This window comes from Neolamprologus multifasciatus, chromosome 14, assembly GCF_963576455.1.
Source record: "Neolamprologus multifasciatus chromosome 14, fNeoMul1.2, whole genome shotgun sequence".
NCBI lineage: Eukaryota > Metazoa > Chordata > Actinopteri > Cichliformes > Cichlidae > Neolamprologus > Neolamprologus multifasciatus.
This window is the reverse complement of record NC_140452.1, coordinates 34,232,903-34,260,788: the sequence shown is the minus strand read 5'-3', so window position 1 is coordinate 34,260,788 and position 27,886 is coordinate 34,232,903. Positions and strand designations below refer to the sequence as shown.

The 27,886-nt window shown below is 45.0% G+C and overlaps 2 protein-coding genes across 3 annotated transcripts in view; one reads left to right on the top strand and one right to left on the bottom strand.

Annotated features, from left to right (window-relative positions):
- The window catches only part of sgpp2 (sphingosine-1-phosphate phosphatase 2), a 30,802-nt gene extending 9,189 nt beyond the window's left edge, over window positions 1-21,613 (bottom strand). The window contains exons 1-3 of one of the 2 annotated variants that reach the window (XM_085130991.1): window positions 21,219-21,613; window positions 20,152-20,313; window positions 859-1,038 (exon numbers count right to left, since the gene is read on the bottom strand). In XM_085130991.1, the coding sequence (XP_084987117.1) occupies window positions 859-1,038; window positions 20,152-20,313; window positions 21,219-21,431 (555 nt within the window). In that variant the 5' untranslated portion in view covers window positions 21,432-21,613. Of the gene's footprint in view, window positions 1-858; window positions 1,039-13,675; window positions 14,821-20,151; window positions 20,314-21,218 lie in introns of those variants that run through there. The other variant, XM_085130992.1, reaches the window with a different exon arrangement.
- Window positions 21,614-21,673: 60 nt separating this feature from the next.
- Window positions 21,674-27,771, top strand: rnf228 (ring finger protein 228). The gene has a single exon (XM_085130993.1). The coding sequence runs from the start codon at window positions 25,318-25,320 to the stop codon at window positions 26,086-26,088; it is 771 nt and encodes a 256-aa protein (XP_084987119.1). The 5' UTR covers window positions 21,674-25,317; the 3' UTR covers window positions 26,089-27,771.
- The last annotated feature ends 115 nt before the right edge of the window (window positions 27,772-27,886 follow it).

Below are 27,886 nucleotides of genomic sequence, written 5' to 3'. Positions count from 1 at the left end.
TTAGTCTCACTGACACATTTGTGAAAAAAATGGGTCGTTCTAAAGAGCTCACTGAATTCAAGCATGAGCTGTAATAGGATACCAGCATTAAAACAAGTCAGTTTGTGAAATTTCTGCTCTCCTAGATATTCCTCAATCAACTGCTAGCAGGATAACTGCAACGTCAGAGCTCCAAACCTCCTCTGCTGTTAATACCAGCACAAAAACTGTGTGCTGGGAGCTTCATGGCATGGATATCTATGACCGAGCAGCTCCTGTAGGTGTAATGTGTAGTAGTTCAATCCTTTTGTCTAAATAGTGTCATTTTAGGCAGCAAATTTTATGGCAATCCTTCCAGCAGATTTTGATACATTCCCCTTAAAGCTGCAGTGTCATGGAAACCCAACAAATTGTATGTGACGTACTTCAGTTTTATACAGACAGACACTGTAATGAAGTTCCAGATGGACATGGCTGAAGTGTAATGTGCACTGACTGTAGTGACTTTGGGTCTGACAAGTGAAGCTAAACTGGCTTTCTTGCAAGGAGGGTAAAACTGGTGTGGTTGCAAAATGAAGACCTGTTGTATACAAGTCTATGTAAAAACACGGCAGGTTTGAACACTTATTGAACAGAACATGACATTATTTTGTAATTATGGTCCCCATAGTGCTCATAGTGTGATAACGAGGGTGAAATTTACTGGTTGATAGCTTTTTCCTTACTGTTGCTGTGACTCATTTTGGATGTAAGCCAGCTTCATTTGCTGGTGGAAATTCTGGGATGACATTGAAAACTCCGGAAAGTGAATCTGAGCCAGTTTGGAACAGATATCATTAAGCTTGCTTGCTGTGTTTCATGTTTCTCCTGAATGCTCACCTGTATTCTGGAGGTGGCGCTTAGTAAAAGTGTGAAGGAGATGGCAGTTGCTGCCATAGCGTGGGTGGAGGGCAGTCCGTATTCTGCGTCTACACGCGTCTCCAGCTTGACAACAGGGGGAGAGAAAGGGCGAGGCAGCTTCAGGAGGTCCTTCATCACCTGGCCGACGTACATCACTAACTGCAAACGATAGAAAAGCACAGCTTTATGGTACCGTGTTGTTAGCTTCAAATGGTATATATCTGCCATCCCTTCCACTATGGTGTGTTATTACAATAAAGCAATAAGAAATGCTGCAGAAGTGTAGTAAAGTATGCTGGCCACAAAAGCAGAAATTAGATGATAAAATAATGCAAAGAGGAAGCAAGGATCCCACTTTAACCCTTTAAAACCGGTGGGAGCGGGCACGCTCTGTTTTGCTTAACTATTTTTAAATCCCGGTAGCTCTGCAACCACGTAAGCTAGCGCAAAAATTGTTTTTGCATATGAAACCGGAGGAGTTATACTTACATCTTATGCCATCAGAGTCAAAGGAGCTTGCAAAGAAAAGCGTCTGGACTTCTTTAAGTTACTTGAAGACGTTTCACCTCTCATCCGAGAAGCTTCTTCAGTTCTAAGGTCAAATGGTGGGGAGTCCCAGATATAAACCTAGTGGGAGTGTCCCCCCACAGAGGGACAAAAGGACCCCCTGATGATCCTCTAATCGCCTGAGCCAAGGTGTGGAACTGGGTGTGGGTCCCAATCAGCCAGAGTTTCAGGTGAGTTCATTGTGAAACCTGGCCCCACCTTATCATGCGAATTCCTGAGGTCAGATGGCCCAGGGTGTGAGTGGGCGTTAAGGCGTCTGGGAAGGGATCTCAAAACTGGATTATAGATGGCAGAGAGTTGGTGTCGTAAACCACCGCCTCTGTTCAAAGATGGCCGCTCACAGTGGACATAGATGGCTTCTTTCACTCCTCTTTCAAACCATCTGTCCTCTCTGTCCAAAATGTGAACATTGGCATCCTCGAAAGAGTGTCCTTTATCCTTAAGATGCAGATGGACAGCTGAGTCTTGTCCTGTCGAGGTGGCTCTTCTGTGTTGTGCCATGCGCTTGTGAAGTGGCTGTTTGGTCTCTCCAATGTAGAGGTCTGGGCATTCCTCGCTGCACTGTACGGCATACACCACATTGTTAAGTCTGTGTTTTGGCGTTTTGTCTTTCGGGTGAACCAGTTTTTGTCTGAGTGTGTTGCTGGGTCTGAAGTACACCGGGATGTCATGCTTGGAGAAAACCCTCCTGAGTTTCTCTGATACACCGGCTACATAGGGGATAACAATGTTGTTGCGTCTGTCCTTCTTATCCTCCCTCGCTGGTGTCTGATCTTCTTTTCTGTGCCTCTTTGCTGACTTTAAGAATGCCCATTTAGGATAGCCGCACGTTTTGAGTGCTTCCTTTACATGTTTGTGTTCCTTCTTTTTCCCTTCAGGCTTAGAGGGAACATGTTCTGCCCGGTGGTGTAGGGTCCTAATTACTCCAAGTTTGTGTTCCAGAGGGTGATGGGAGTCAAACAGGAGGTACTGGTCCGTGTGTGTGGGCTTCCGGTAAACTTCGATGTTGAGGTTGCCATTCTCTTCAATGTGCACAGCGCAGTCCAGGAAAGGCAAACAGTCGTCCTTTGTGTCTTCCCTGGTGAACTTGATGTTTTTATCCACAGCGTTGATGTGCGCAGTGAAGGATTCCACTTCTTGTGTCTTGATTTTGACCCAGGTGTCGTCTACATATCTGTACCAGTGGCTGGGTACTCTTCCTTTGAAAGAGCCAAGAGCCTTCCTTTCCACTTCCTCCATGTAAAGGTTGGCTACAATAGGTGACACGGGGGAGCCCATGGCACAGCCATGTTTTTGTCTGTAATAGCCTTCGTTGTATTTGAAATATGTGGTGGTGAGGCAGAGGTCTAACAGTGTGCAAATCTGATCGGGTGTGAAGTTGGTCCTGTCCTCCAAGGAGTTGTCTTCTTGTAGTCGTTTTCTGACAGTCTCCACTGCCTCCGTGGTGGGTATGCAAGTGAAGAGAGAGACTACATCAAAGGACACTATTGTTTCATCTGGATCCAGGGTAAGTTTCTGGACCTTGTCAGTGAAGTCGGTGGAGTTCTTGATGTGGTGTGGGGTGTTCCCCACGAGAGGAGCAAGGATGGTAGCAAGGTGTTTTGCAATGTTATAAGTGGCTGAGTTTATGCTACTCACTATGGGTCTGAGTGGGACAGCTTCCTTGTGGATTTTTGGAAGTCCGTAAATGCAGGGTATGGCATCCCCTGGGTAAAGGCGGTGATAAGTAAGGCGGTCAATGATTTTGTCCTTTTCCAAGTCTTGAAGGCAAGCTATAACTTTCTTTTTGTAGCTGCTTGTGGAATCCTTCACTGCGCACATCAACGCTGTGGATAAAAACATCAAGTTCACCAGGGAAGACACAAAGGACGACTGTTTGCCTTTCCTGGACTGCGCTGTGCACATTGAAGAGAATGGCAACCTCAACATCGAAGTTTACCGGAAGCCCACACACACGGACCAGTACCTCCTGTTTGACTCCCATCACCCTCTGGAACACAAACTTGGAGTGATCAGGACCTTACACCACCGGGCAGAACATGTTCCCTCTAAGCCTGAAGGGAAAAAGAAGGAACACAAACATGTAAAGGAAGCACTCAAAACGTGCGGCTATCCTAAATGGGCATTCTTAAAGTCAGCAAAGAGGCACAGAAAAGAAGATCAGACACCAGCGAGGGAGGATAAGAAGGACAGACGCAACAACATTGTTATCCCCTATGTAGCCGGTGTATCAGAGAAACTCAGGAGGGTTTTCTCCAAGCATGACATCCCGGTGTACTTCAGACCCAGCAACACACTCAGACAAAAACTGGTTCACCCGAAAGACAAAACGCCAAAACACAGACTTAACAATGTGGTGTATGCTGTACAGTGCAGCGAGGAATGCCCAGACCTCTACATTGGAGAGACCAAACAGCCACTTCACAAGCGCATGGCACAACACAGAAGAGCCACCTCGACAGGACAAGACTCAGCTGTCCATCTGCATCTTAAGGATAAAGGACACTCTTTCGAGGATGCCAATGTTCACATTTTGGACAGAGAGGACAGATGGTTTGAAAGAGGAATAAAAGAAGCCATCTATGTCCACTGTGAGCGGCCATCTTTGAACAGAGGCGGTGGTTTACGACACCAACTCTCTGCCATCTATAATCCAGTTTTGAGATCCCTTCCCAGATGCCTTAACGCCCACTCACACCCTGGGCCATCTGACCTCAGGAATTCGCATGATAAGGTGGGGCCAGGTTTCACAATGAACTCACCTGAAACTCTGGCTGATTGGGACCCACACCCAGTTCCACACCTTGGCTCAGGCGATTAGAGGATCATCAGGGGGTCCTTTTGTCCCTCTGTGGGGGGACACTCCCACTAGGGTTATATCTGGGACTCTCCACCATTTGACCTTAGAACTGAAGAAGCCTCTCGGATGAGAGGTGAAACGTCTTCAAGTAACCTAAAGAAGTCCAGACGCTTTTCTTTGCAAGCTCCTTTGACTACGATGACCTGGATGACTGAGAACCTTCACAGACATATTACCGTACATTTTGGGAGGAACACCCTTCAACTGGTGCGGGAGTATGAAAGGGAATCAAGGAAACTAGCGGATTATAGGAACCATCTCCGTTTCAACCTAAGATGCAGACAAACCAGAGTTGTTCCCAAGAGCCTGCGCCTTGGATCCACTGTCAGGGGATACAGAGCAGACTTGATTCTACAGAGAGTGCAAAATCACCTTTTAAGTGAAAGGATAAGACAGGTCCATTTCACTATAGATGCCCTCCAGATCAAGATCAGCCAGACTCTGCAGGAACTGGAAACACTTCTACCCTCTCCAATCTTAGAAGAGGTTTACAAGTTTGTGGACAAGGCTCAGCGGGCCCAACACTCGAAAGGAAAAGAAAGACAACGCAGGAAATTTCACACCTTGCTTTCAAAAACACACACTCCTCATTCTGAATCTGAACCTACACAACCCATAGAAGAAAACACACCTGAAGACAGTCAGGAGAAATGGGTTAAGAACTTTTCAGACAGGAATCTCACTGAACCTGAAAAGAGAGTATTAGCCAAAGGTCTCAATTTTGCCATTTCTCCACAACAGTTGCCCATAGTGGACCTCATCACAGCCACAGAATCTGCCATTCGGATTAATAAATTATCACAGACAGAAGCAGAGCAAATCAGGATGAAAGTCTCAGCCACCCTCTCCAGTGCCAAAGTCCCTCCGTCCAACCTCACAATACAGGAAAAGAAGGCTGTCGCTTCCCTGAGCAAAGACCACAACATCACTGTTTTACCAGCGGATAAGGGAAGATGCACCGTGGTCCTAAACACTACAGATTACCATACAAAGATCACTACTCTCCTCAGTGACAACAATACCTACGAAGCCTTAAAGCGAGACCCCACAAGCAGCTACAAAAAGAAAGTTATAGCTTGCCTTCAAGACTTGGAAAAGGACAAAATCATTGACCGCCTTACTTATCACCGCCTTTACCCAGGGGATGCCATACCCTGCATTTACGGACTTCCAAAAATCCACAAGGAAGCTGTCCCACTCAGACCCATAGTGAGTAGCATAAACTCAGCCACTTATAACATTGCAAAACACCTTGCTACCATCCTTGCTCCTCTCGTGGGGAACACCCCACACCACATCAAGAACTCCACCGACTTCACTGACAAGGTCCAGAAACTTACCCTGGATCCAGATGAAACAATAGTGTCCTTTGATGTAGTCTCTCTCTTCACTTGCATACCCACCACGGAGGCAGTGGAGACTGTCAGAAAACGACTACAAGAAGACAACTCCTTGGAGGACAGGACCAACTTCACACCCGATCAGATTTGCACACTGTTAGACCTCTGCCTCACCACCACATATTTCAAATACAACGAAGGCTATTACAGACAAAAACATGGCTGTGCCATGGGCTCCCCCGTGTCACCTATTGTAGCCAACCTTTACATGGAGGAAGTGGAAAGGAAGGCTCTTGGCTCTTTCAAAGGAAGAGTACCCAGCCACTGGTACAGATATGTAGACGACACCTGGGTCAAAATCAAGACACAAGAAGTGGAATCCTTCACTGCGCACATCAACGCTGTGGATAAAAACATCAAGTTCACCAGGGAAGACACAAAGGACGACTGTTTGCCTTTCCTGGACTGCGCTGTGCACATTGAAGAGAATGGCAACCTCAACATCGAAGTTTACCGGAAGCCCACACACACGGACCAGTACCTCCTGTTTGACTCCCATCACCCTCTGGAACACAAACTTGGAGTGATCAGGACCTTACACCACCGGGCAGAACATGTTCCCTCTAAGCCTGAAGGGAAAAAGAAGGAACACAAACATGTAAAGGAAGCACTCAAAACGTGCGGCTATCCTAAATGGGCATTCTTAAAGTCAGCAAAGAGGCACAGAAAAGAAGATCAGACACCAGCGAGGGAGGATAAGAAGGACAGACGCAACAACATTGTTATCCCCTATGTAGCCGGTGTATCAGAGAAACTCAGGAGGGTTTTCTCCAAGCATGACATCCCGGTGTACTTCAGACCCAGCAACACACTCAGACAAAAACTGGTTCACCCGAAAGACAAAACGCCAAAACACAGACTTAACAATGTGGTGTATGCTGTACAGTGCAGCGAGGAATGCCCAGACCTCTACATTGGAGAGACCAAACAGCCACTTCACAAGCGCATGGCACAACACAGAAAAGCCACCTCGACAGGACAAGACTCAGCTGTCCATCTGCATCTTAAGGATAAAGGACACTCTTTCGAGGATGCCAATGTTCACATTTTGGACAGAGAGGACAGATGGTTTGAAAGAGGAATAAAAGAAGCCATCTATGTCCACTGTGAGCGGCCATCTTTGAACAGAGGCGGTGGTTTACGACACCAACTCTCTGCCATCTATAATCCAGTTTTGAGATCCCTTCCCAGATGCCTTAACGCCCACTCACACCCTGGGCCATCTGACCTCAGGAATTCGCATGATAAGGTGGGGCCAGGTTTCACAATGAACTCACCTGAAACTCTGGCTGATTGGGACCCACACCCAGTTCCACACCTTGGCTCAGGCGATTAGAGGATCATCAGGGGGTCCTTTTGTCCCTCTGTGGGGGGACACTCCCACTAGGTTTATATCTGGGACTCTCCACCATTTGACCTTAGAACTGAAGAAGCCTCTCGGATGAGAGGTGAAACGTCTTCAAGTAACCTAAAGAAGTCCAGACGCTTTTCTTTGCAAGCTCCTTTGACTACGATGACCTGGATGACTGAGAACCTTCACAGACATATTACCGTACATTTTGGGAGGAACACCCTTCAACTGGTGCGGGAGTATGAAAGGGAATCAAGGAAACTAGCGGATTATAGGAACCATCTCCGTTTCAACCTAAGATGCAGACAAACCAGAGTTGTTCCCAAGAGCCTGCGCCTTGGATCCACTGTCAGGGGATACAGAGCAGACTTGATTCTACAGAGAGTGCAAAATCACCTTTTAAGTGAAAGGATAAGACAGGTCCATTTCACTATAGATGCCCTCCAGATCAAGATCAGCCAGACTCTGCAGGAACTGGAAACACTTCTACCCTCTCCAATCTTAGAAGAGGTTTACAAGTTTGTGGACAAGGCTCAGCGGGCCCAACACTCGAAAGGAAAAGAAAGACAACGCAGGAAATTTCACACCTTGCTTTCAAAAACACACACTCCTCATTCTGAATCTGAACCTACACAACCCATAGAAGAAAACACACCTGAAGACAGTCAGGAGAAATGGGTTAAGAACTTTTCAGACAGGAATCTCACTGAACCTGAAAAGAGAGTATTAGCCAAAGGTCTCAATTTTGCCATTTCTCCACAACAGTTGCCCATAGTGGACCTCATCACAGCCACAGAATCTGCCATTCGGATTAATAAATTATCACAGACAGAAGCAGAGCAAATCAGGATGAAAGTCTCAGCCACCCTCTCCAGTGCCAAAGTCCCTCCGTCCAACCTCACAATACAGGAAAAGAAGGCTGTCGCTTCCCTGAGCAAAGACCACAACATCACTGTTTTACCAGCGGATAAGGGAAGATGCACCGTGGTCCTAAACACTACAGATTACCATACAAAGATCACTACTCTCCTCAGTGACAACAATACCTACGAAGCCTTAAAGCGAGACCCCACAAGCAGCTACAAAAAGAAAGTTATAGCTTGCCTTCAAGACTTGGAAAAGGACAAAATCATTGACCGCCTTACTTATCACCGCCTTTACCCAGGGGATGCCATACCCTGCATTTACGGACTTCCAAAAATCCACAAGGAAGCTGTCCCACTCAGACCCATAGTGAGTAGCATAAACTCAGCCACTTATAACATTGCAAAACACCTTGCTACCATCCTTGCTCCTCTCGTGGGGAACACCCCACACCACATCAAGAACTCCACCGACTTCACTGACAAGGTCCAGAAACTTACCCTGGATCCAGATGAAACAATAGTGTCCTTTGATGTAGTCTCTCTCTTCACTTGCATACCCACCACGGAGGCAGTGGAGACTGTCAGAAAACGACTACAAGAAGACAACTCCTTGGAGGACAGGACCAACTTCACACCCGATCAGATTTGCACACTGTTAGACCTCTGCCTCACCACCACATATTTCAAATACAACGAAGGCTATTACAGACAAAAACATGGCTGTGCCATGGGCTCCCCCGTGTCACCTATTGTAGCCAACCTTTACATGGAGGAAGTGGAAAGGAAGGCTCTTGGCTCTTTCAAAGGAAGAGTACCCAGCCACTGGTACAGATATGTAGACGACACCTGGGTCAAAATCAAGACACAAGAAGTGGAATCCTTCACTGCGCACATCAACGCTGTGGATAAAAACATCAAGTTCACCAGGGAAGACACAAAGGACGACTGTTTGCCTTTCCTGGACTGCGCTGTGCACATTGAAGAGAATGGCAACCTCAACATCGAAGTTTACCGGAAGCCCACACACACGGACCAGTACCTCCTGTTTGACTCCCATCACCCTCTGGAACACAAACTTGGAGTGATCAGGACCTTACACCACCGGGCAGAACATGTTCCCTCTAAGCCTGAAGGGAAAAAGAAGGAACACAAACATGTAAAGGAAGCACTCAAAACGTGCGGCTATCCTAAATGGGCATTCTTAAAGTCAGCAAAGAGGCACAGAAAAGAAGATCAGACACCAGCGAGGGAGGATAAGAAGGACAGACGCAACAACATTGTTATCCCCTATGTAGCCGGTGTATCAGAGAAACTCAGGAGGGTTTTCTCCAAGCATGACATCCCGGTGTACTTCAGACCCAGCAACACACTCAGACAAAAACTGGTTCACCCGAAAGACAAAACGCCAAAACACAGACTTAACAATGTGGTGTATGCTGTACAGTGCAGCGAGGAATGCCCAGACCTCTACATTGGAGAGACCAAACAGCCACTTCACAAGCGCATGGCACAACACAGAAGAGCCACCTCGACAGGACAAGACTCAGCTGTCCATCTGCATCTTAAGGATAAAGGACACTCTTTCGAGGATGCCAATGTTCACATTTTGGACAGAGAGGACAGATGGTTTGAAAGAGGAATAAAAGAAGCCATCTATGTCCACTGTGAGCGGCCATCTTTGAACAGAGGCGGTGGTTTACGACACCAACTCTCTGCCATCTATAATCCAGTTTTGAGATCCCTTCCCAGATGCCTTAACGCCCACTCACACCCTGGGCCATCTGACCTCAGGAATTCGCATGATAAGGTGGGGCCAGGTTTCACAATGAACTCACCTGAAACTCTGGCTGATTGGGACCCACACCCAGTTCCACACCTTGGCTCAGGCGATTAGAGGATCATCAGGGGGTCCTTTTGTCCCTCTGTGGGGGGACACTCCCACTAGGTTTATATCTGGGACTCTCCACCATTTGACCTTAGAACTGAAGAAGCCTCTCGGATGAGAGGTGAAACGTCTTCAAGTAACCTAAAGAAGTCCAGACGCTTTTCTTTGCAAGCTCCTTTGACTACGATGACCTGGATGACTGAGAACCTTCACAGACATATTACCGTACATTTTGGGAGGAACACCCTTCAACTGGTGCGGGAGTATGAAAGGGAATCAAGGAAACTAGCGGATTATAGGAACCATCTCCGTTTCAACCTAAGATGCAGACAAACCAGAGTTGTTCCCAAGAGCCTGCGCCTTGGATCCACTGTCAGGGGATACAGAGCAGACTTGATTCTACAGAGAGTGCAAAATCACCTTTTAAGTGAAAGGATAAGACAGGTCCATTTCACTATAGATGCCCTCCAGATCAAGATCAGCCAGACTCTGCAGGAACTGGAAACACTTCTACCCTCTCCAATCTTAGAAGAGGTTTACAAGTTTGTGGACAAGGCTCAGCGGGCCCAACACTCGAAAGGAAAAGAAAGACAACGCAGGAAATTTCACACCTTGCTTTCAAAAACACACACTCCTCATTCTGAATCTGAACCTACACAACCCATAGAAGAAAACACACCTGAAGACAGTCAGGAGAAATGGGTTAAGAACTTTTCAGACAGGAATCTCACTGAACCTGAAAAGAGAGTATTAGCCAAAGGTCTCAATTTTGCCATTTCTCCACAACAGTTGCCCATAGTGGACCTCATCACAGCCACAGAATCTGCCATTCGGATTAATAAATTATCACAGACAGAAGCAGAGCAAATCAGGATGAAAGTCTCAGCCACCCTCTCCAGTGCCAAAGTCCCTCCGTCCAACCTCACAATACAGGAAAAGAAGGCTGTCGCTTCCCTGAGCAAAGACCACAACATCACTGTTTTACCAGCGGATAAGGGAAGATGCACCGTGGTCCTAAACACTACAGATTACCATACAAAGATCACTACTCTCCTCAGTGACAACAATACCTACGAAGCCTTAAAGCGAGACCCCACAAGCAGCTACAAAAAGAAAGTTATAGCTTGCCTTCAAGACTTGGAAAAGGACAAAATCATTGACCGCCTTACTTATCACCGCCTTTACCCAGGGGATGCCATACCCTGCATTTACGGACTTCCAAAAATCCACAAGGAAGCTGTCCCACTCAGACCCATAGTGAGTAGCATAAACTCAGCCACTTATAACATTGCAAAACACCTTGCTACCATCCTTGCTCCTCTCGTGGGGAACACCCCACACCACATCAAGAACTCCACCGACTTCACTGACAAGGTCCAGAAACTTACCCTGGATCCAGATGAAACAATAGTGTCCTTTGATGTAGTCTCTCTCTTCACTTGCATACCCACCACGGAGGCAGTGGAGACTGTCAGAAAACGACTACAAGAAGACAACTCCTTGGAGGACAGGACCAACTTCACACCCGATCAGATTTGCACACTGTTAGACCTCTGCCTCACCACCACATATTTCAAATACAACGAAGGCTATTACAGACAAAAACATGGCTGTGCCATGGGCTCCCCCGTGTCACCTATTGTAGCCAACCTTTACATGGAGGAAGTGGAAAGGAAGGCTCTTGGCTCTTTCAAAGGAAGAGTACCCAGCCACTGGTACAGATATGTAGACGACACCTGGGTCAAAATCAAGACACAAGAAGTGGAATCCTTCACTGCGCACATCAACGCTGTGGATAAAAACATCAAGTTCACCAGGGAAGACACAAAGGACGACTGTTTGCCTTTCCTGGACTGCGCTGTGCACATTGAAGAGAATGGCAACCTCAACATCGAAGTTTACCGGAAGCCCACACACACGGACCAGTACCTCCTGTTTGACTCCCATCACCCTCTGGAACACAAACTTGGAGTGATCAGGACCTTACACCACCGGGCAGAACATGTTCCCTCTAAGCCTGAAGGGAAAAAGAAGGAACACAAACATGTAAAGGAAGCACTCAAAACGTGCGGCTATCCTAAATGGGCATTCTTAAAGTCAGCAAAGAGGCACAGAAAAGAAGATCAGACACCAGCGAGGGAGGATAAGAAGGACAGACGCAACAACATTGTTATCCCCTATGTAGCCGGTGTATCAGAGAAACTCAGGAGGGTTTTCTCCAAGCATGACATCCCGGTGTACTTCAGACCCAGCAACACACTCAGACAAAAACTGGTTCACCCGAAAGACAAAACGCCAAAACACAGACTTAACAATGTGGTGTATGCCGTACAGTGCAGCGAGGAATGCCCAGACCTCTACATTGGAGAGACCAAACAGCCACTTCACAAGCGCATGGCACAACACAGAAGAGCCACCTCCACAGGACAAGACTCAGCTGTCCATCTGCATCTTAAGGATAAAGGACACTCTTTCGAGGATGCCAATGTTCACATTTTGGACAGAGAGGACAGATGGTTTGAAAGAGGAGTGAAAGAAGCCATCTATGTCCACTGTGAGCGGCCATCTTTGAACAGAGGCGGTGGTTTACGACACCAACTCTCTGCCATCTATAATCCAGTTTTGAGATCCCTTCCCAGACGCCTTAACGCCCACTCACACCCTGGGCCATCTGACCTCAGGAATTCGCATGATAAGGTGGGGCCAGGTTTCACAATGAACTCACCTGAAACTCTGGCTGATTGGGACCCACACCCAGTTCCACACCTTGGCTCAGGCGATTAGAGGATCATCAGGGGGTCCTTTTGTCCCTCTGTGGGGGGACACTCCCACTAGGTTTATATCTGGGACTCTCCACCATTTGACCTTAGAACTGAAGAAGCTTCTCGGATGAGAGGTGAAACGTCTTCAAGTAACTTAAAGAAGTCCAGACGCTTTTCTTTGCAAGCTCCTTTGACTACGATGACCTGGATGACTGAGAACCTTCACAGACATATCTTATGCCATCAGCTTGTCCTTGGTCACAGTTTCCTTCCACATATAGCTTTGCAAAAACTGCATAAAAAGCACTTGCAGCAACAAAAACATAATATTCCAGAAACACGCTTTGCCGATCCGATCAGCTGTTCATAACACTTCCTACATTGGATTAGCCGTCAGCGCGAACTATCGCATGTCCGCCATGACCTGCCCGAAACCGGAAGTGACGTCATTTTCGCGGAAATGTAGTTTTTTACCGTCCGGGCCTCAATGAGCCTATACTGGTGTTTTTAAAAGTTATCTTTGACTTTATGACTTTCTGTGTCGTTTCTGGGATGCTTAGGACTCATATTGCACTGCTGGAAATAGTTTATTTTCATGCATATGCTGCTTTTTTGCAAATTTGCATTAAAATATTTATTTTCGTTTTTCCTGCAGTATATAAAAATTGGTGTATTTCAAAAATAAAACTATGAAGATACTCAAAATAAATTTCCTGTGGTGGGAAACTATTTTGTGCAACTTTTTTCTATTTACAGTTTTGAGGGATAAGCCTCTTAAATTTCTCTAACTAGAAATATATGTAAAAAAAACAAAAACGATTTTCAATTTTTTTGTAGTTTATTGCACTTTTTTGCAATTTATGTAATTACTATGCACTTAATTCCTACATATTATTAAAATCTAGGCTGTAATGGTTGTATTGATGTATATCAACTTGAAATGCTCCCAAAAATGGCTCCACAGCATGTAAAAATATAATATAAGCTCTGGCGGACTTGGTTCTATGGTAGGTCTTAAAGGGTTAAAGCTAATCACACAATCTCATAAATAAGTAATCATCGTCCCCACTCAAAAAAGAAAAACTGCCCAAGAGCAGAGACTCACACTTGGATAAAGTGCAGATGCTGCAGTAGTATGGTAACAAAATCTACCACAAGGAACAGACGACTGAAGAAAGTAGAGTTTGCTGATGCAGCGTCTCCAGCTGGTATGGTGAGACAGAGGGGTTCTGACACAATGACACAGTCGGCGCAAGGTGTGCATGCGTGCTGTACCGATGTGTGTGTCCTGCCAAATGTGCTGCCTATTCTTTTTCATGAGATCCCCAGTGGCCCTCGATGGGGCAGCCTGCTCCAGCTCCGGGTTTATTTAAAGCTCTGCCTTGTATATTTAATGAATGGCTGTCTTAGCAAGAAGCAGGGAGGCTAGTTCATGGAGAGGGAGATAGGATGCTAATGTGTGTGTTTAAGGGAGAGAATAGAGAGGTTGTTATTACCGTCTCCACTGACACTGTAATCAGGAAACGCTTGTTACCATGGCAAATGATATAAGAGCACATCTTCTGACCCGCTGTTAGTGCAGCAACTATTTAGAGAAACAGATGCAGACAGAAAAATGATAGGACCAATTGTGTGAGGACACTGAACATCCGTGTCAATCTTAAACAATATAAATTAATATGCTGGATGAGGCTGAAGTCAGAGCTCGGACTGATAAAACCTCTTCTTGAGGGTTGCTGTGTTCATAGGTGGGATAGAAAGAGTCTTTCCTACAGAGATAGCCCATCATTGTCTGGTTCATCATTGCTACACAGACTAGAATTAACACATGCACACTTTAACCGAGAGTTAGATGAGACGATTGATACTGTCATTTCTGTCTTTTAGGCACAAATCTGAACCAGTAGATTTAATTGAGGTTTAAGGCTGGGAGAAATAATTACTCAGACTTCAAAAACATACCTAATAACACAAATGAGCTTGTGAATATGTTTAAAAATCTGCAATTCATTTAATGCAATGCTATGAAACAAAAATTGCTAATTACCACAAAACAAAGTGTGAGGATAACTATACATGTAAAGCTAGTGTGGTTTGAGTAACACATTCAGCTAAGTAAAAGATCCCCAGGTTGATCTTTGGAGGAGACACAAATCCATCTGGATTGAATCATGGAGGATATTTGGTGCCCAAATCCAATAAAATCAAATATGTGAGCTGCCCGCTGTTGTGACCCTTTGTGCCATTCCTAGACTGATATATATATATATATAAATATATATATATATATATATATGTCCTTTATTCACTACTTTTCGCTAAGTCAAACTTAACACTATGATTATATATATATATATATATATATATATATATATATATATATATATATATATATATATAATCATAGTGTTAAGTTTGACTTAGCGAAAAGTAGTGAATAAAGGACAAACCTATTAGACCTCTGTCGCACAGGCCTAGAGGCCAGTTTGGGACCCCTCTGGGAACATCCAGTCTTATTCTGCAACCAGTTGCGCAGTGGTTGCTGGGGGCTGTTGCTAGGTAGAATTGGTTGCAAAGATAGTGCTGGTCACTTAAACATTATAGCAGTCACCCATAGTCAATGTGTCTGCAAACACTCACTAACTAACTTTGAGTGGCAGTGAAACTTGATAAAGGCAAATGGAAACCAGAAACGAAGAAAGTCCGCCTCCAAGGTACACATTGTACTCAACTGCCAAACCAACCAGTTCCTAGAAATTGGGACTGGGGAATTAGGTAAGTGTGTACTGACATCACAAATCAAGTGATTAATAGAGACCTTTTTTCCTAGACTTTTATATAAACCCCTTAAAGGCCAGAAGAAACAATGCAGATTTAAGGCACTTCTGCAATGGAGAATTGCATTGGATATGGACAGTATCTCTCACTGTGAGCTCTGGTGGTAAACCAGAGCTCACAAACCTCTTTGTTTTCCTCATCCAAAACTACACTGTCCCTTCTCTCCCTATCCCTATCCTCTGGTCATGACTGAATATGAAGTGTGTTATTGCAATATTTGCATCTACACTGACTGTACCCACACAAACTGAGACAGACAGAATAATTGGCTCCAGGAGGTGAACAATAAACTGAGGTCAGACAATGGCAAACCCGACCCCTTTCGTACGTCACAACTGTGTATTCAAGCAATAATCCATACTAGTGTGCACCCCCACCGTCTGCCTTCACACAATGGATCTGCATACCAGTTCAAGTGCTTGCATGATATGATACCCCTCCACCACCCTCTGAACTCACCATCCACACAAACATCACATTCAGCTGCCTCCAGTGAAGCTGTCACCCCAGTGTCTCATCGTAACGGTCACATCAAACGGGTTGACCCAGGGACAGTCTGGCCACATTAGGGGAAGAGTTAAAGATAGCTCACACATGCTCTGAGTGATCTTGTGAATAAGTATATTGATCGAGGCCAGAGCAGCTTTGGACTTTGATCTGTCAACATGTAGATGAGACTCTGTGCAAGCGTGCGTGCATATGCATATGTCGGTGTGAGTACTTGTTTAGACATCTTTGTGAGGACAGAAAATTGGAATTCACTAGACTTGTGGGGACCAACAGTCACTTATGGGGACAAAATGCCCATCCCCACAAGTTTAAAGGCATTTTTGAGGCTCAAAATGTGGTTTAGTGTCATTGTTACAATTAGGCTATGGTGAGATTTAGCCTAAGGGTTTGGGTTAGGCATTCATTTTTGATTGTTAGGGTTAGTGTAAGCGGCTAGGACAGGGGTCTGCAACCTTTAACACCCAAAGAGCCATTTGGACCCAGTTTCCACGCAAAAGAAAACACTGGGAGCCGCAAATACTTTTTGAAATCTAAAATGAAGATAACACTGTATATATTGGGTTTTTTTTACCTTTATGCTTTGTGTGAACAACTAAAGTAAGTAAGTAAAGTTTATTTATTAAGCGCTTTTCACAGACAGGCAGTCACAAAGCGCTGTACACAAATATTAAAATAAACAATACAATCAATAGACATTATACACAATGTAAAAGATCAAATGTAAATAATGTAAAGAATATAAAATACGTAGATCAACAAAAGGCTTGTTTGAACAGAAAAGTTTTTAACTGCTTTTTAAAAGAATCCACAGAGCAACTAAGGTGTGTTGCTTATGAAATCCATGAAGTGCTACAGAGAAAATTACATTTTATTCATGTAAATAACACATTTTGAACTCTTAAAGAAATATAACAAAAGGAAAGCTGAACTAAAATGATCCATGTAGCAAACAAAAACTGTTGTGAGCCACCACCCTTATATCGCCTTTTGGACCTTGACCTGACTTTTAAAAAATAATTGAAAAAAAAGCACTATGCTGCTAAAAAAAATAGATATTTGCAAAATTCTGCCTAAATATGTATTTTACCTGGTTAATGTGTGTGGCGGGGGGTGGTCTGCAGCGCCGCTGCAGGGGAGGGGACGCACCTGAGCGGCACCCGCAATCACACCTCGCTGCCTTAAAGTCTGTGCTCTCTGTTGAAAAGCTACAGCCGGCTGTATGCGTACAGCAACCGTGTGTGAAAAGCGGTCAATAAAGAGATGCTGAAAAGCATGTTCATGCAAACATCGTCGGGTCTGCTGTATGTTTACAATAAGACTTATGGTCCCGAACCTCTGCGCACAGCGTCTGCAAATCAGGGCTTTCATCTTTACGCAGGACTGTAAGCTGCCACCTGTGAGGTGTGAGCGGTGTTTGTTTTTAACATAGTTCATGGTGGAGAACAGCTGCCGACATAATGTGGATCCGAAGATCCATAATTGGCCTACCTGGGGTTGAAAGTCTCGATAAATGCACGGCGTTTCGGTGGGTACACCGGCTTCCGCGAGTGTGGCGCTTATTTTGAGCGATGAAAAAATAATAAAATACAATTTTATTCTTATATTTCAAAATCACAATAATCTTCCAATTTAGAACTACAAGTTAAAAAAAGAACTAAACACAAATAAAATACACTTCAGGTAAATACTTATAATTTATTTTCCCAAACCACCCGGAGCCGCAAAATAAAGACTAAAGAGCCGCATGCGGCTCCGGAGCCGCAGGTTGCCGACCCCTGGGCTAGGAGAAGCAAGATGTCCTCACTAAGATATGAAAATGAGTGTGTGTGTGTGTGTGTGTGTGTGTGCGTGTGTGTGCGTGTGTGTGTGTGTGTGTGTGTGTGTGTGTGTGGAGGAGATTGGCTGTCCCACAGGCTACTGTTTATAAGTCAAAAACACAAGAATGTTAGTTCATGGTGACATGCTAAGGGGCTTAGCTTAGCTTAGCTTAGCTCAAAACTGGGTGGCTAGCTCATATATTTTTCTAATATATGACCTCCAAGGTGCTGTAAAATACATGTGTCATCAGAATTATTGTGATAAATCATTGTAGGACCCTAACCCTGTTAATGAATGCACCAAACAAAGTGAAGTATCAGTGAATATAACCACCGATATCACAGCTTCAAGAGGTTCTATCATGGATTTCCTTAAAACTGAGCTTATACACCAACATAATGTTCAGATAACATGCAGAGTCATTAAAACACTGTGCGGTGCCTTTTTCCTATAATAATAACTTTTGGGATAATTTTATGTTTGAATTTACGTTATTATTTTGTCCTTTTAAAGTGTACCTATCATTCTTTATTTTATTTTCTCTCATAGTGGCTGCCACTATTAAACATGACCAAAGTTTCAAAGGTCAGTGTATGTACAGATAATTTCTCTGATCCAGCTCTGACTGCTCGGAGTCTGACAGTTTTTATATAGTGTTGGCTCTACATGATGTCATATAAAATGGTCGTCACAAACAAAGTCCCCACCCACCTATTACTTAGATCACTTTGCTCCTCTAGTAGAGTCCAGGAAAAAAAAACAACCTTTGTGTTCAGATTGAACATCACATGATTCCTTTTGCAATAAAGCCTTGAAAAGTTTAACTTTCCTGACTTCACGACTCCTTAACTACAAATAATAGGGGCTGGGTTTGTACAATGGGCATTCTGGGAGTCACGTTCCTCCGTAATATGGCTGTGGAGACAATATGCCAGGTCCCCACAGCATAGTTTCTGCAATTTACTGTAATAGCTTTAATAAGGAAGTGGAAACTGTTATTCTTCTGGGCACAGTTTTAAGCAGTTCTTTTAACTTTTATGATTTAGAGTACGATCCTCCGGTGCTCCTTTGTAAGTTTCTACAGAATTGTCTTTGCTGAGTGGGCCTTTACTTTTCCATTCAAGAATAATCTTATTTGTATCAAATGGTTTGTTCTAACATTTCGTTAGAAGCGGCTTTTTCTGGGAATAAAATTACCTTCTATCACTATGTAGGAACATCATATTAGAACACCTCATGTGGTTAAAAAAAACACAAACTATGCAATTGTGCAGATGTAAACCTGAAATTTTTGATATTCTAAACAGCACATGTGATTTGCATAACGCTATGTTACAATGACACCTGTGTAATTCATGACCATATGGTGAGGCACAGTAACTGTTTTCTAAGTCAACCAAAGTCATTGTTTAAGTAAAGCCAAGAGCGAGCAGTGAAGGACACAAGGGTGCATGTGGCATCCCTGCTGCCAGCGCAAAGATTTGCTGTTTATGTGCGCGACAGAAGAGAGGACGGGGGGTGCAAAGCCCTGCATTAACCTCAGATAACTCCACCAACACAATGGCGGGGCGCTTTGAGAAGTTAGAGGTGCGGGCTGACACGCCCCGAGGGCTGACAGACCAAATGGTAGGTCCAGAGAGAGAGAACGCTCAAATGCACCGACGAGGCCAATAAAACACTCTGCTGGTAGAGCAGGGGGAGGAGAGCACACAGTAACGCTGGTAATGTCTAACTAGAGGGAGGGCAATGAGTGTGTTTAGCAAGTGAGATGGGGACTGCGAGTGTGTGTGTAGCTGTTTATGCGTGTGTTTGAAAGTTCACACAGGGGCATGGTGCAGCCAGGATTCCAGAAGAATGATATCCAATCCACCCCGCCCCCAAAAAACACGGAGTTCAGATACAGGGCATCCACCCAGGATTCGGGGCAGGGACACAAAGGGCATGAAAACACACTGCCCATCACACACACTGCAAAGAGTGAGGCCGTCTGTGTGTGTCTACATCTAGACTCCTTCTGGGGTTTGACATGTTTTCAGGGTCATCATGCGCTCGATTCTGCCAGAATACACATCTGAAGGGGAGCTCCTAACAGTACTTTCCCACTGATGTGTCCTCATGTGTGGCCTTTCACCATGTCAGGGGTCCTGGTCAGGCTGGCCCCTGTGCCCCCCCACCCCAAGGCCTGGGGATATATGCACATGATGGTGTCAGAGACAGGTCACTGGAAGGGGGGGGGGGGGCAAGGATGAAAGGAGGTTGAAAGGTGAAGAGAAGAAGGCAGAGAAGCAGAGAGAAGAGATGTGGCATTGTGAAGGAAAAAGACATCAGACTGGAGGCTTGGGCACGCTGATGCAGTCTGACTGACATACACACACACTCACACACAAAGACACACTCTCTCCAGCTGCGACTTACGGCCCACATGTTGAGAAGGCGGCGGCACAGGAAAGGGTCCACGCTCCAATGTATGTTGGGCAGACAGGTGATGTAGAAGATTTCATGCCCGAGGCTGGCCGACAGCAGGAAGAGGAAGTGCAACGGCCAGTTCCTCACCTCGTAACGAGGCCTACCGCAGTCCTGCACATGAAATGCAAACATCATGGAACAAGCTGCATAACGCCTGGCTGTCTGTCAGATCAGATCAGACCAGACACACCTTTTGTTTGTGGCACATCACTTTTCTTTTAAAGCTTCTTCATTTAAAAAGCAGGCAGTTTGAAGCCTATAGGATTCCTTTACTCAAGCATGACTATCATGAAACCAGTGGATTCACAGAGACACCTAAATTGCAGTTTTAATCTCATGGGTCCAACATCTCCCATAATGCAACTGCTTAGCCTCTCCTATTAAACCTCACATTGCCTAGTAAATCCCCACTGCTTTCTAACCCGGCACTTCCACTTTGTTGCTCACACTTTATGTTATAAACATTTCCAAGACACACTTACAACATCACTGTGGCATAATGGGGGGAAAATTAACCTGGCAAAGGTCCTCCAGAGTCACAGAGGACATCACAGCCTTTTCTGTCGGTATATAAGTCTCATAGAAGGAGATATACTGCAGTTACTGAGGTTTCCTAGCCTTTAAAAACAACCATATCGCTTTGTGCTGATCCATTTATCAAGAAATCTTTCATTTTTAAGTCAGAATGTAACCTGACTACATCTTCACTCAGTGACATTACTTAGAAAAACAACAAGGCCACTGTTACATGTTAGTGTGTGACCCAACTTGTTATAGTACACATGGCGATCTGCTGGCTGCCAGAAGCAGCCAGTCAAACGGGAAAAGCCAGACAGCTTGTTTTGCATAATCTCAAATAAATCTAATGAACCCGAAAGTGAATTCTCAGAGATTCGACACCAACTGTGCTTTATCCTACTGAATTTAATGTCATACAGCAGGACTTAAATAAATAAATAAATAAAAATGAACACTTTCACCCCGGTGCTTTGATTGAACTAAAGGAGAAACCTTACACGTGAAGCGTATCCATTCTCCTTGTATTTATAGTTGGAATTGCGGTCCTGGTGGTCCAATCTGTCCCTCACCAGCTGCCCACGTGGTCTCTCGGGCTTGAGATGCGCGCTTTCGACGAGGAAGAGTCCGCATCGCCGCTGGAACCGGGCCACAAGCTCTGAATCGTGGAGGTAAGTCAGGAGCTCCATGCAGCGCGACAGGTGAACCGACATACACACTCACACAAAGATGCACACACACACACACAGACACACACACACACACACACACACACACAAACTACGGAGAGGAAGTAGGTGATGAGGATGTTCCGGACAGGAGGAGTAGTGGAAAGTGATATGAGCCCATGCAGGGGCGCATCCCAGGGGGCAGGGTGTAGAAGGGCGGACAGGTGCGGCTCGCCGTGCGTCACAGGTGTGCAAAGCGAGGCGGGGCTAACTACAAAAGGGGGCTGACCCGGTAGTCTTTAGTTGCTCACCAGTAGCTAAAAGTTAGTGCGACCTTTATACCGGGCTGGTTCAGGTGTTATCATCAAGTATTTATAGCAAGCACGAGGAAGATTTATGGCATGTCCATGATAGCAGGGCTTTTGACGGGGCTGTATCTTCATGTTGCTGACAACCGCACAACAGAAGTTCAGTGGTCGAAGGCTGCGCTCATAGAAGGTTTTAAGTTAAATCAGCATGTCAGGGGGATTATTACTGAGTTATTACTAAGGAGTGTCTGAAGAGTCAAACTGTGTGGCTTTTTGCAGTAAACTGCCATAACTGTGAGCATTTGTCTCAAAACACAAGTTTCCCTTTTCCAATAATTGGTTTATCTCGTAGATATCAGATTCAGTGATCTGCTTCTCCCACAGGCTCAGACCACATGCATGCTCTAAGTGGTTTAACAGGCTTTTCTGAAACTTTATGTTTTCTTGTAACGACTTGTCTTTTCTCCCGAGCTTAAAATACAGGCAGGATTTACCCCATCAGGCTTCAGTCTATAGTATTCAATTTATTTCCGATTTTTCTGGTCTTTTAAGCTTAAGATTTCCTTTATGTTTTTATTGAGCTAAATTATTGTAAAGTTGTGTTTGATTTCAATGCTTTGTTTTTTGTGTGTCATGTGTCAGGTCACTAAGAAGAAACCTTTGCCAGGGTCACATTTCTCCATCATATTCTGCAGGCTACAGGTATTTTCTTAATAATAACTATTTGTTTTTCTATCAATAATTAATTGATCACTGATTTAAAATAATAATAAACATTATTCCACGAAGCCCAAGTGCACATGTTCAATTCACCCTCAAGAAATGCTTATTACTTAAATCAACATTTTATGGTCATGAGGTGGTTATCCACAAAATTAATCTGCCTGTGATTTTCACCACAGCAGAGACTTAACTGTACAGTTTAAATACAGCAGTGAGCTTTGATTGGGAACAGCTCTGACGTGGATACAGGTCATTCTGTAGACATTATCATGTTCACTTTTATATGTGCAAAATCTAAACTCATTGTTGGTGCTCATTTTCTCATATCATTGAATAACCAAACAGTAAACTAACTTACCCGTGGTTACTCAGGACCTAATACAAAAATCAGTTATACAATCCTGTTAGAGTGCAAAGTAAATTGTGATTACAAACAGAATGCAGTGATTCAGACATCATTTAACCTCGTCAGATTGAAAGGATACAATGAAAACTGACATGTTCAAATATTTGCCCATTTTAAATATGATAACACAGTGCTTTTTACTGTGTTGCATCACCTCTTCTTTGTGCTTGTGCTGACATCACTGATATTGCAGGTTTTTGGGAATTCAGGAGGTCAGTTGCTGTAGTTTTGGAATAAAAATATTTCCATCTTGCTCGATCATATAATAGGCGGTTGGCTACACGGGGTGGCTGTAGCTCAGGTGGTAGAGCAGGTCATCTACTGATCGGAAGGTTGGTGGTTCGATTCCTGGCTTTGCCTAGTCTGCATGCCAAATATCCTTGGGCAAGATACTAACCCCAAATTGCTCTCCGATGCATCCATCGGAGTATGAATGTGTGTGAATGTTAGCTATAAAGCACTTAGAGAGATGTGCTTGTGCGAATGGGTGTGAATGGGTGAATGCACAAGTTGTGTAAAGCGCTTTGAGTGCTCAGATGAGTAGAAAAGCGCTATATAAGAACCAGTCCATTTACCATTTGGCTTCTTAACAGTCCGAGGGTGTTCTTTGCTGTGTTTTTCACTGCTTATTGTTCTGACTCTTTTCAGTTGATCTGGGCAGCAGTTAATCCACACTATTCATCTATGGAACCATCCTGCTATAATGCAAGGTGCCGGCTTTCTGAAATACGCAACACCTTCTTTGAAAAAGACGACTCTGTCTGGCAAAACCTGTGTATGACATTCAGCATTCATGGTGCCCTCACACATTCTGCAAATGCACCATGGATGCTTCTGGGCAGTTGGTCCCTTGCACAAATAAACTAGAGCTTGGGATTCTCTTTTCACACCCAGTGTGCCACTGTGGACCAGGTTTACTAAACAGGGTGAAATAGCATGTGAGCGCTTATAAGTGTGGTTAGTTCTACAGGTGTTTACAAAAGTTGCACAGTTTTCTAAACACAGGTGCAGTCAGTTCATTTCAATATTAAATGCAAAAATAAGACACACTTAGGCCAATTAGCAGTAAATTGCATGCTGCAAATGTTAATGAATCAGTTTGGCCTTCCTGTATTTTGCGGTGTGAGAGAGGAACTACTAGAAATATATATGTATCAGTGTAGGCAGTAAAATTTCTGAGTTTTCACCTTTTATGCCTGATTTAGACTTTTGTGGGAAATCTGCACTGTAACGAAATAACTGGAAACTCTAACTCTACAAAGTGACTTTCTACTTAACCTGAAGTGCAGCTCCCTAGAAATGTAACTACAAGTCAGGCTGACACAGCCTGACATCAGGTGAAAAGGAGTGTAGGATGCATTTGATTGCGTTAGTATTTGCCTGCCCTACAGCAACTACAACTCTGTATGAATTAATGCGTTCTTTCCTTTCATGTTTGAGGGACTGCATAAGATTCTAGAGAGGGGGCGTCACTGGCCTGCGAGCTGCATGTTGAGAACCCTGGCCTTACGTCAAACCAAATGTGTGTCTCAGATGATTTCAATTCTGCTCATTCTTTAAAATACCTCTCCAAAGGGTTCTCATTTGAGAGCTCATGTTCATACTTTAGAGTTTAATTTGATAACCCAACGGCTAATTAGATTTGCCCTAAATGTTCAGATGTTATGCTTCAACTTTAGTCCCTCGCTTCCTCTGGGGCAGGTATGAAGTTCAAAACGACTATGACCATGATTGTTGTCTGTCCTCCATCTACAGCCTACACCAGCTATGTATTTTTCAGACTACAGGTGTAAATGATTCTGAAGAGCCTCTTCCTTGGTTCACGTGAAACTTGTTGATGCTCACTGTGACACACCGCGTTCTGTCTGCCAGAACACCGTGTGAGTTTTGATGTTTCGTGTTACAGGAAACAGAGAATTGACGCCCCCAGTTGACCAAATAAGCGCATCCTATTGTGAGCCAGGGTCTACGTAATTCCCAGCCAGCATGGCTGTCATCATAGGCAGCCTGCTGCACTACCACAGCGGGAACAGCAACAGCAGCTCTCTAACAGGACTCTAAGACGCAGAGTCCCCCCCCCCCTCTCTCTCTCTCGCTCTCTCTCTCTCTGTTTTGTGGGATTCTCGGTCTCTCTGGATGGATGAGCCCCCCCCACCGGAGTCACCACCGGAGTCACCACCATTACATCATCTATTCCCACACAGGCGAACAGGAAACGAAGGCTTCATTTGAAATATTTTACCTGGATCCCGAACTGCGTCCGTGCGGCTCCACATGAAAAGGACGCAGAGGGAGGATTATTTATTTATTTATTTATTTTTTTAAAGAACCAAAAACAACAATAAAAAAAAAGAAAACACGAGCGGTGATGTCTGCACACGGATGATGGCGTTTCAATGAAAGGGGAGAGGAGAGGAGGGGGCAGAGAAGGAGAGACGTGCACCGTCATCAGCATCTGTCCGCCAGCTCCCTTTGTGTTCACCGGAGAATGTGAATGGCGAAAGATGACATGGCAGAGGTAGATCTGGCATCGAGTGGAGCGGAACCCCCCGGCGAGGCCTCCTCGGCGTTTCCCTACGAGGAGTACGAGTGCAAAATCTGCTACAATTATTTCGACCTTGACCGCCGGGCTCCCAAGATCCTAGAGTGCCTGCACACGTTTTGCGAGGAGTGCCTGAACACGCTTCACCTTCGGGAGGAGCGGCCATGGCGCATCAGCTGCCCCGTCTGTCGCCACCGGACCCCGGTTCCGGATTATCGGATACAGAACCTCCCCAACAACACGAAGGTGACGGAGGATTTCCCGCTCTACATCGACTCGGACCCCCTGCCTCAGGACGCTTTGCCGCCGTACCCTCCCCCGCTGCACCCGGCTCTCGTCGCCCTCCGCCGGGAGGAGGCGTCGGGGGCGTCCAGCGCCAGTCAGGCGACCCCATCCACCACCGTGTCCGCGGCCACAACCCTCTCCCAGGACTCGGTGCGCTACGACAGCTGTCAGAGCTGCAAGAGGGTGGCGCTGACCACCGGCTGCGTGTGCGTGATCTTCTCCTTCCTCTCCATGCTGGTGCTGCTGTTCATGGGCCTGATCTTTGTGCACAGCCACAGCATTCCTCCCTCGCCGGCGGGACCCATTTGCCTGTCGGTAGCCAGCATCTTGGCCATGTTCTCGGTGGTCGTCACATGGCTCATCTGCTGGCTCAAATACAGACCGGACCATGAGACAGGCCGCTCATCCGCCACCAGTAACTCCCGGAGAAACGCCTGATAGGCTGCCCCCTCTGACTTTCGATGGAGATGTTGCAGGCTGCTATGGGTGTGTGGGTGGTGATGTACATAGAACAGGCAACTCCTGCTCCCTTTACTTTTCTAGGAATAAATCTTGCCCAAAATGGCCTTTTATGAGTATAGCAAACACCCGAAGGCCTTCATGTTGTTGGAGCAATAGGCCGACATGATCCTTGATATGTTGTTTTTTCTTCCCTTAAGTTATGCACTTGAATTTGCAGTCTGGACATCTCCATGAGTGAACTCCAAGTCTTAGACCCTCTGCCTGGGCCTAAGTCTGTATTTGGGTTGTATATGGCTGAATGTTGAAGTGCTTATTTCCAAGGTTTGACACCCTCACCACCCTACCCTGCTGAATAATATGCATATCCCACTATGCCAATCACTGTATGATAACTGTCCACGATCGTTCACTCATATCTCAACAAAGCACTATTGTAATGTACTGATATCTGCTGATATCTCATCTCAGTTATGAGATCAACTGAGTTTCCAGGCTGGTTCTTATGAAGGGTTGCTTGTATATGTTTGCGTGGAGAGCCTCTAAGATGCAGATGCAGGTACAGTAGAAGATGCATCCACAATCTAACCTTGTAAATAGTCGACAGGTGCAGAGGTGTGGGAGTGATCAGCCTTTCTTAAGGACACTTCATGAACCTTGTGCTTTAACCTCACCCTGCAGGGTACCACTGCAGGAAAACTGCAAAGCTTGTGATTTTGAACCTGTGTTTTGCCTCATTTGTGCATGTTTGGCTACTGAAAGGTCAAGGCTTTTTTAAATAGGTTTATTTTATTTTTTTTTCTTTTTAATTGGAAGAGACGGTACGTCTCCTGACTCGTGTGCCTCACCTTGTTGCTAAATGAAGCAAAACGTCACTGTTATAATAATGGAAATCTTGCACGGGCCTCCTGCTGCAGACAGCACCCAGCTGTGGGTGCTGGAAGGGATTTCCCCCTCCCATCACATCAATGAGAAACAGGGTTTCCAATGTTTAGCATACTTGCTCATGAAAAATGTGTGGCTTTGAAGAAGGAAGCAACCTGCCCTTGTTTGCTAAACGATCCAGGCTCCACTTGCAGCTGTTTCCAAACCCGCACGTTTTTCTTCCTTTAAAGCCATGTGTGAAAAGCCAGTGATACATCTTTAAAGCTATGAAAGAAAACTCCTAAAAGGATACATTTGGTGTCATTCTGGCTCCTGAGACATCTTGTGAGTCATAATTACCTCTGGATACATAAAGAGCCCCGTGAGCTGTGTGTGGCTGGGATTAGGAAGAGGCATTCAAGATAGAAAAACAGTACAATATGGTCTGAGAGGGTTTGTGCTATTCCGGTGCCTGGACTAAACTAAAGCATAATATAATTTAGATGATGTAATTTATAGCTCTGAAAGGCATTGCGGGTCTGCATGTAATGCACTAGGATGAAAGAGGCTGAAGCTCACAGGCTTTATCATGAGTCAGTGGTAAAGCCTGTGAATGTTGCTGTTGCTATAACCAATACGGTTATTTATTAGGGGTGCAGTGTGAGACCTTTACACTGCCAAATGTGCTCCATGACACGTGTGAATTTGAATACTGTGATATCTTCTAACTCCGTGACAGCATTTAATATAGAATTTGAATTCAATCTGGACACCAAAGTGTTTTTTTTTCTTTCTTTTTTTTAAAAAAAAGTATAAGCACTGGTATCCCTACCTCACTGCAGGGGGAAAGAGCAAAGCAATTTAACCTGATTATTAAACAACCCCCCCCCCCTCCTCCCCTTCTCAATCTGAT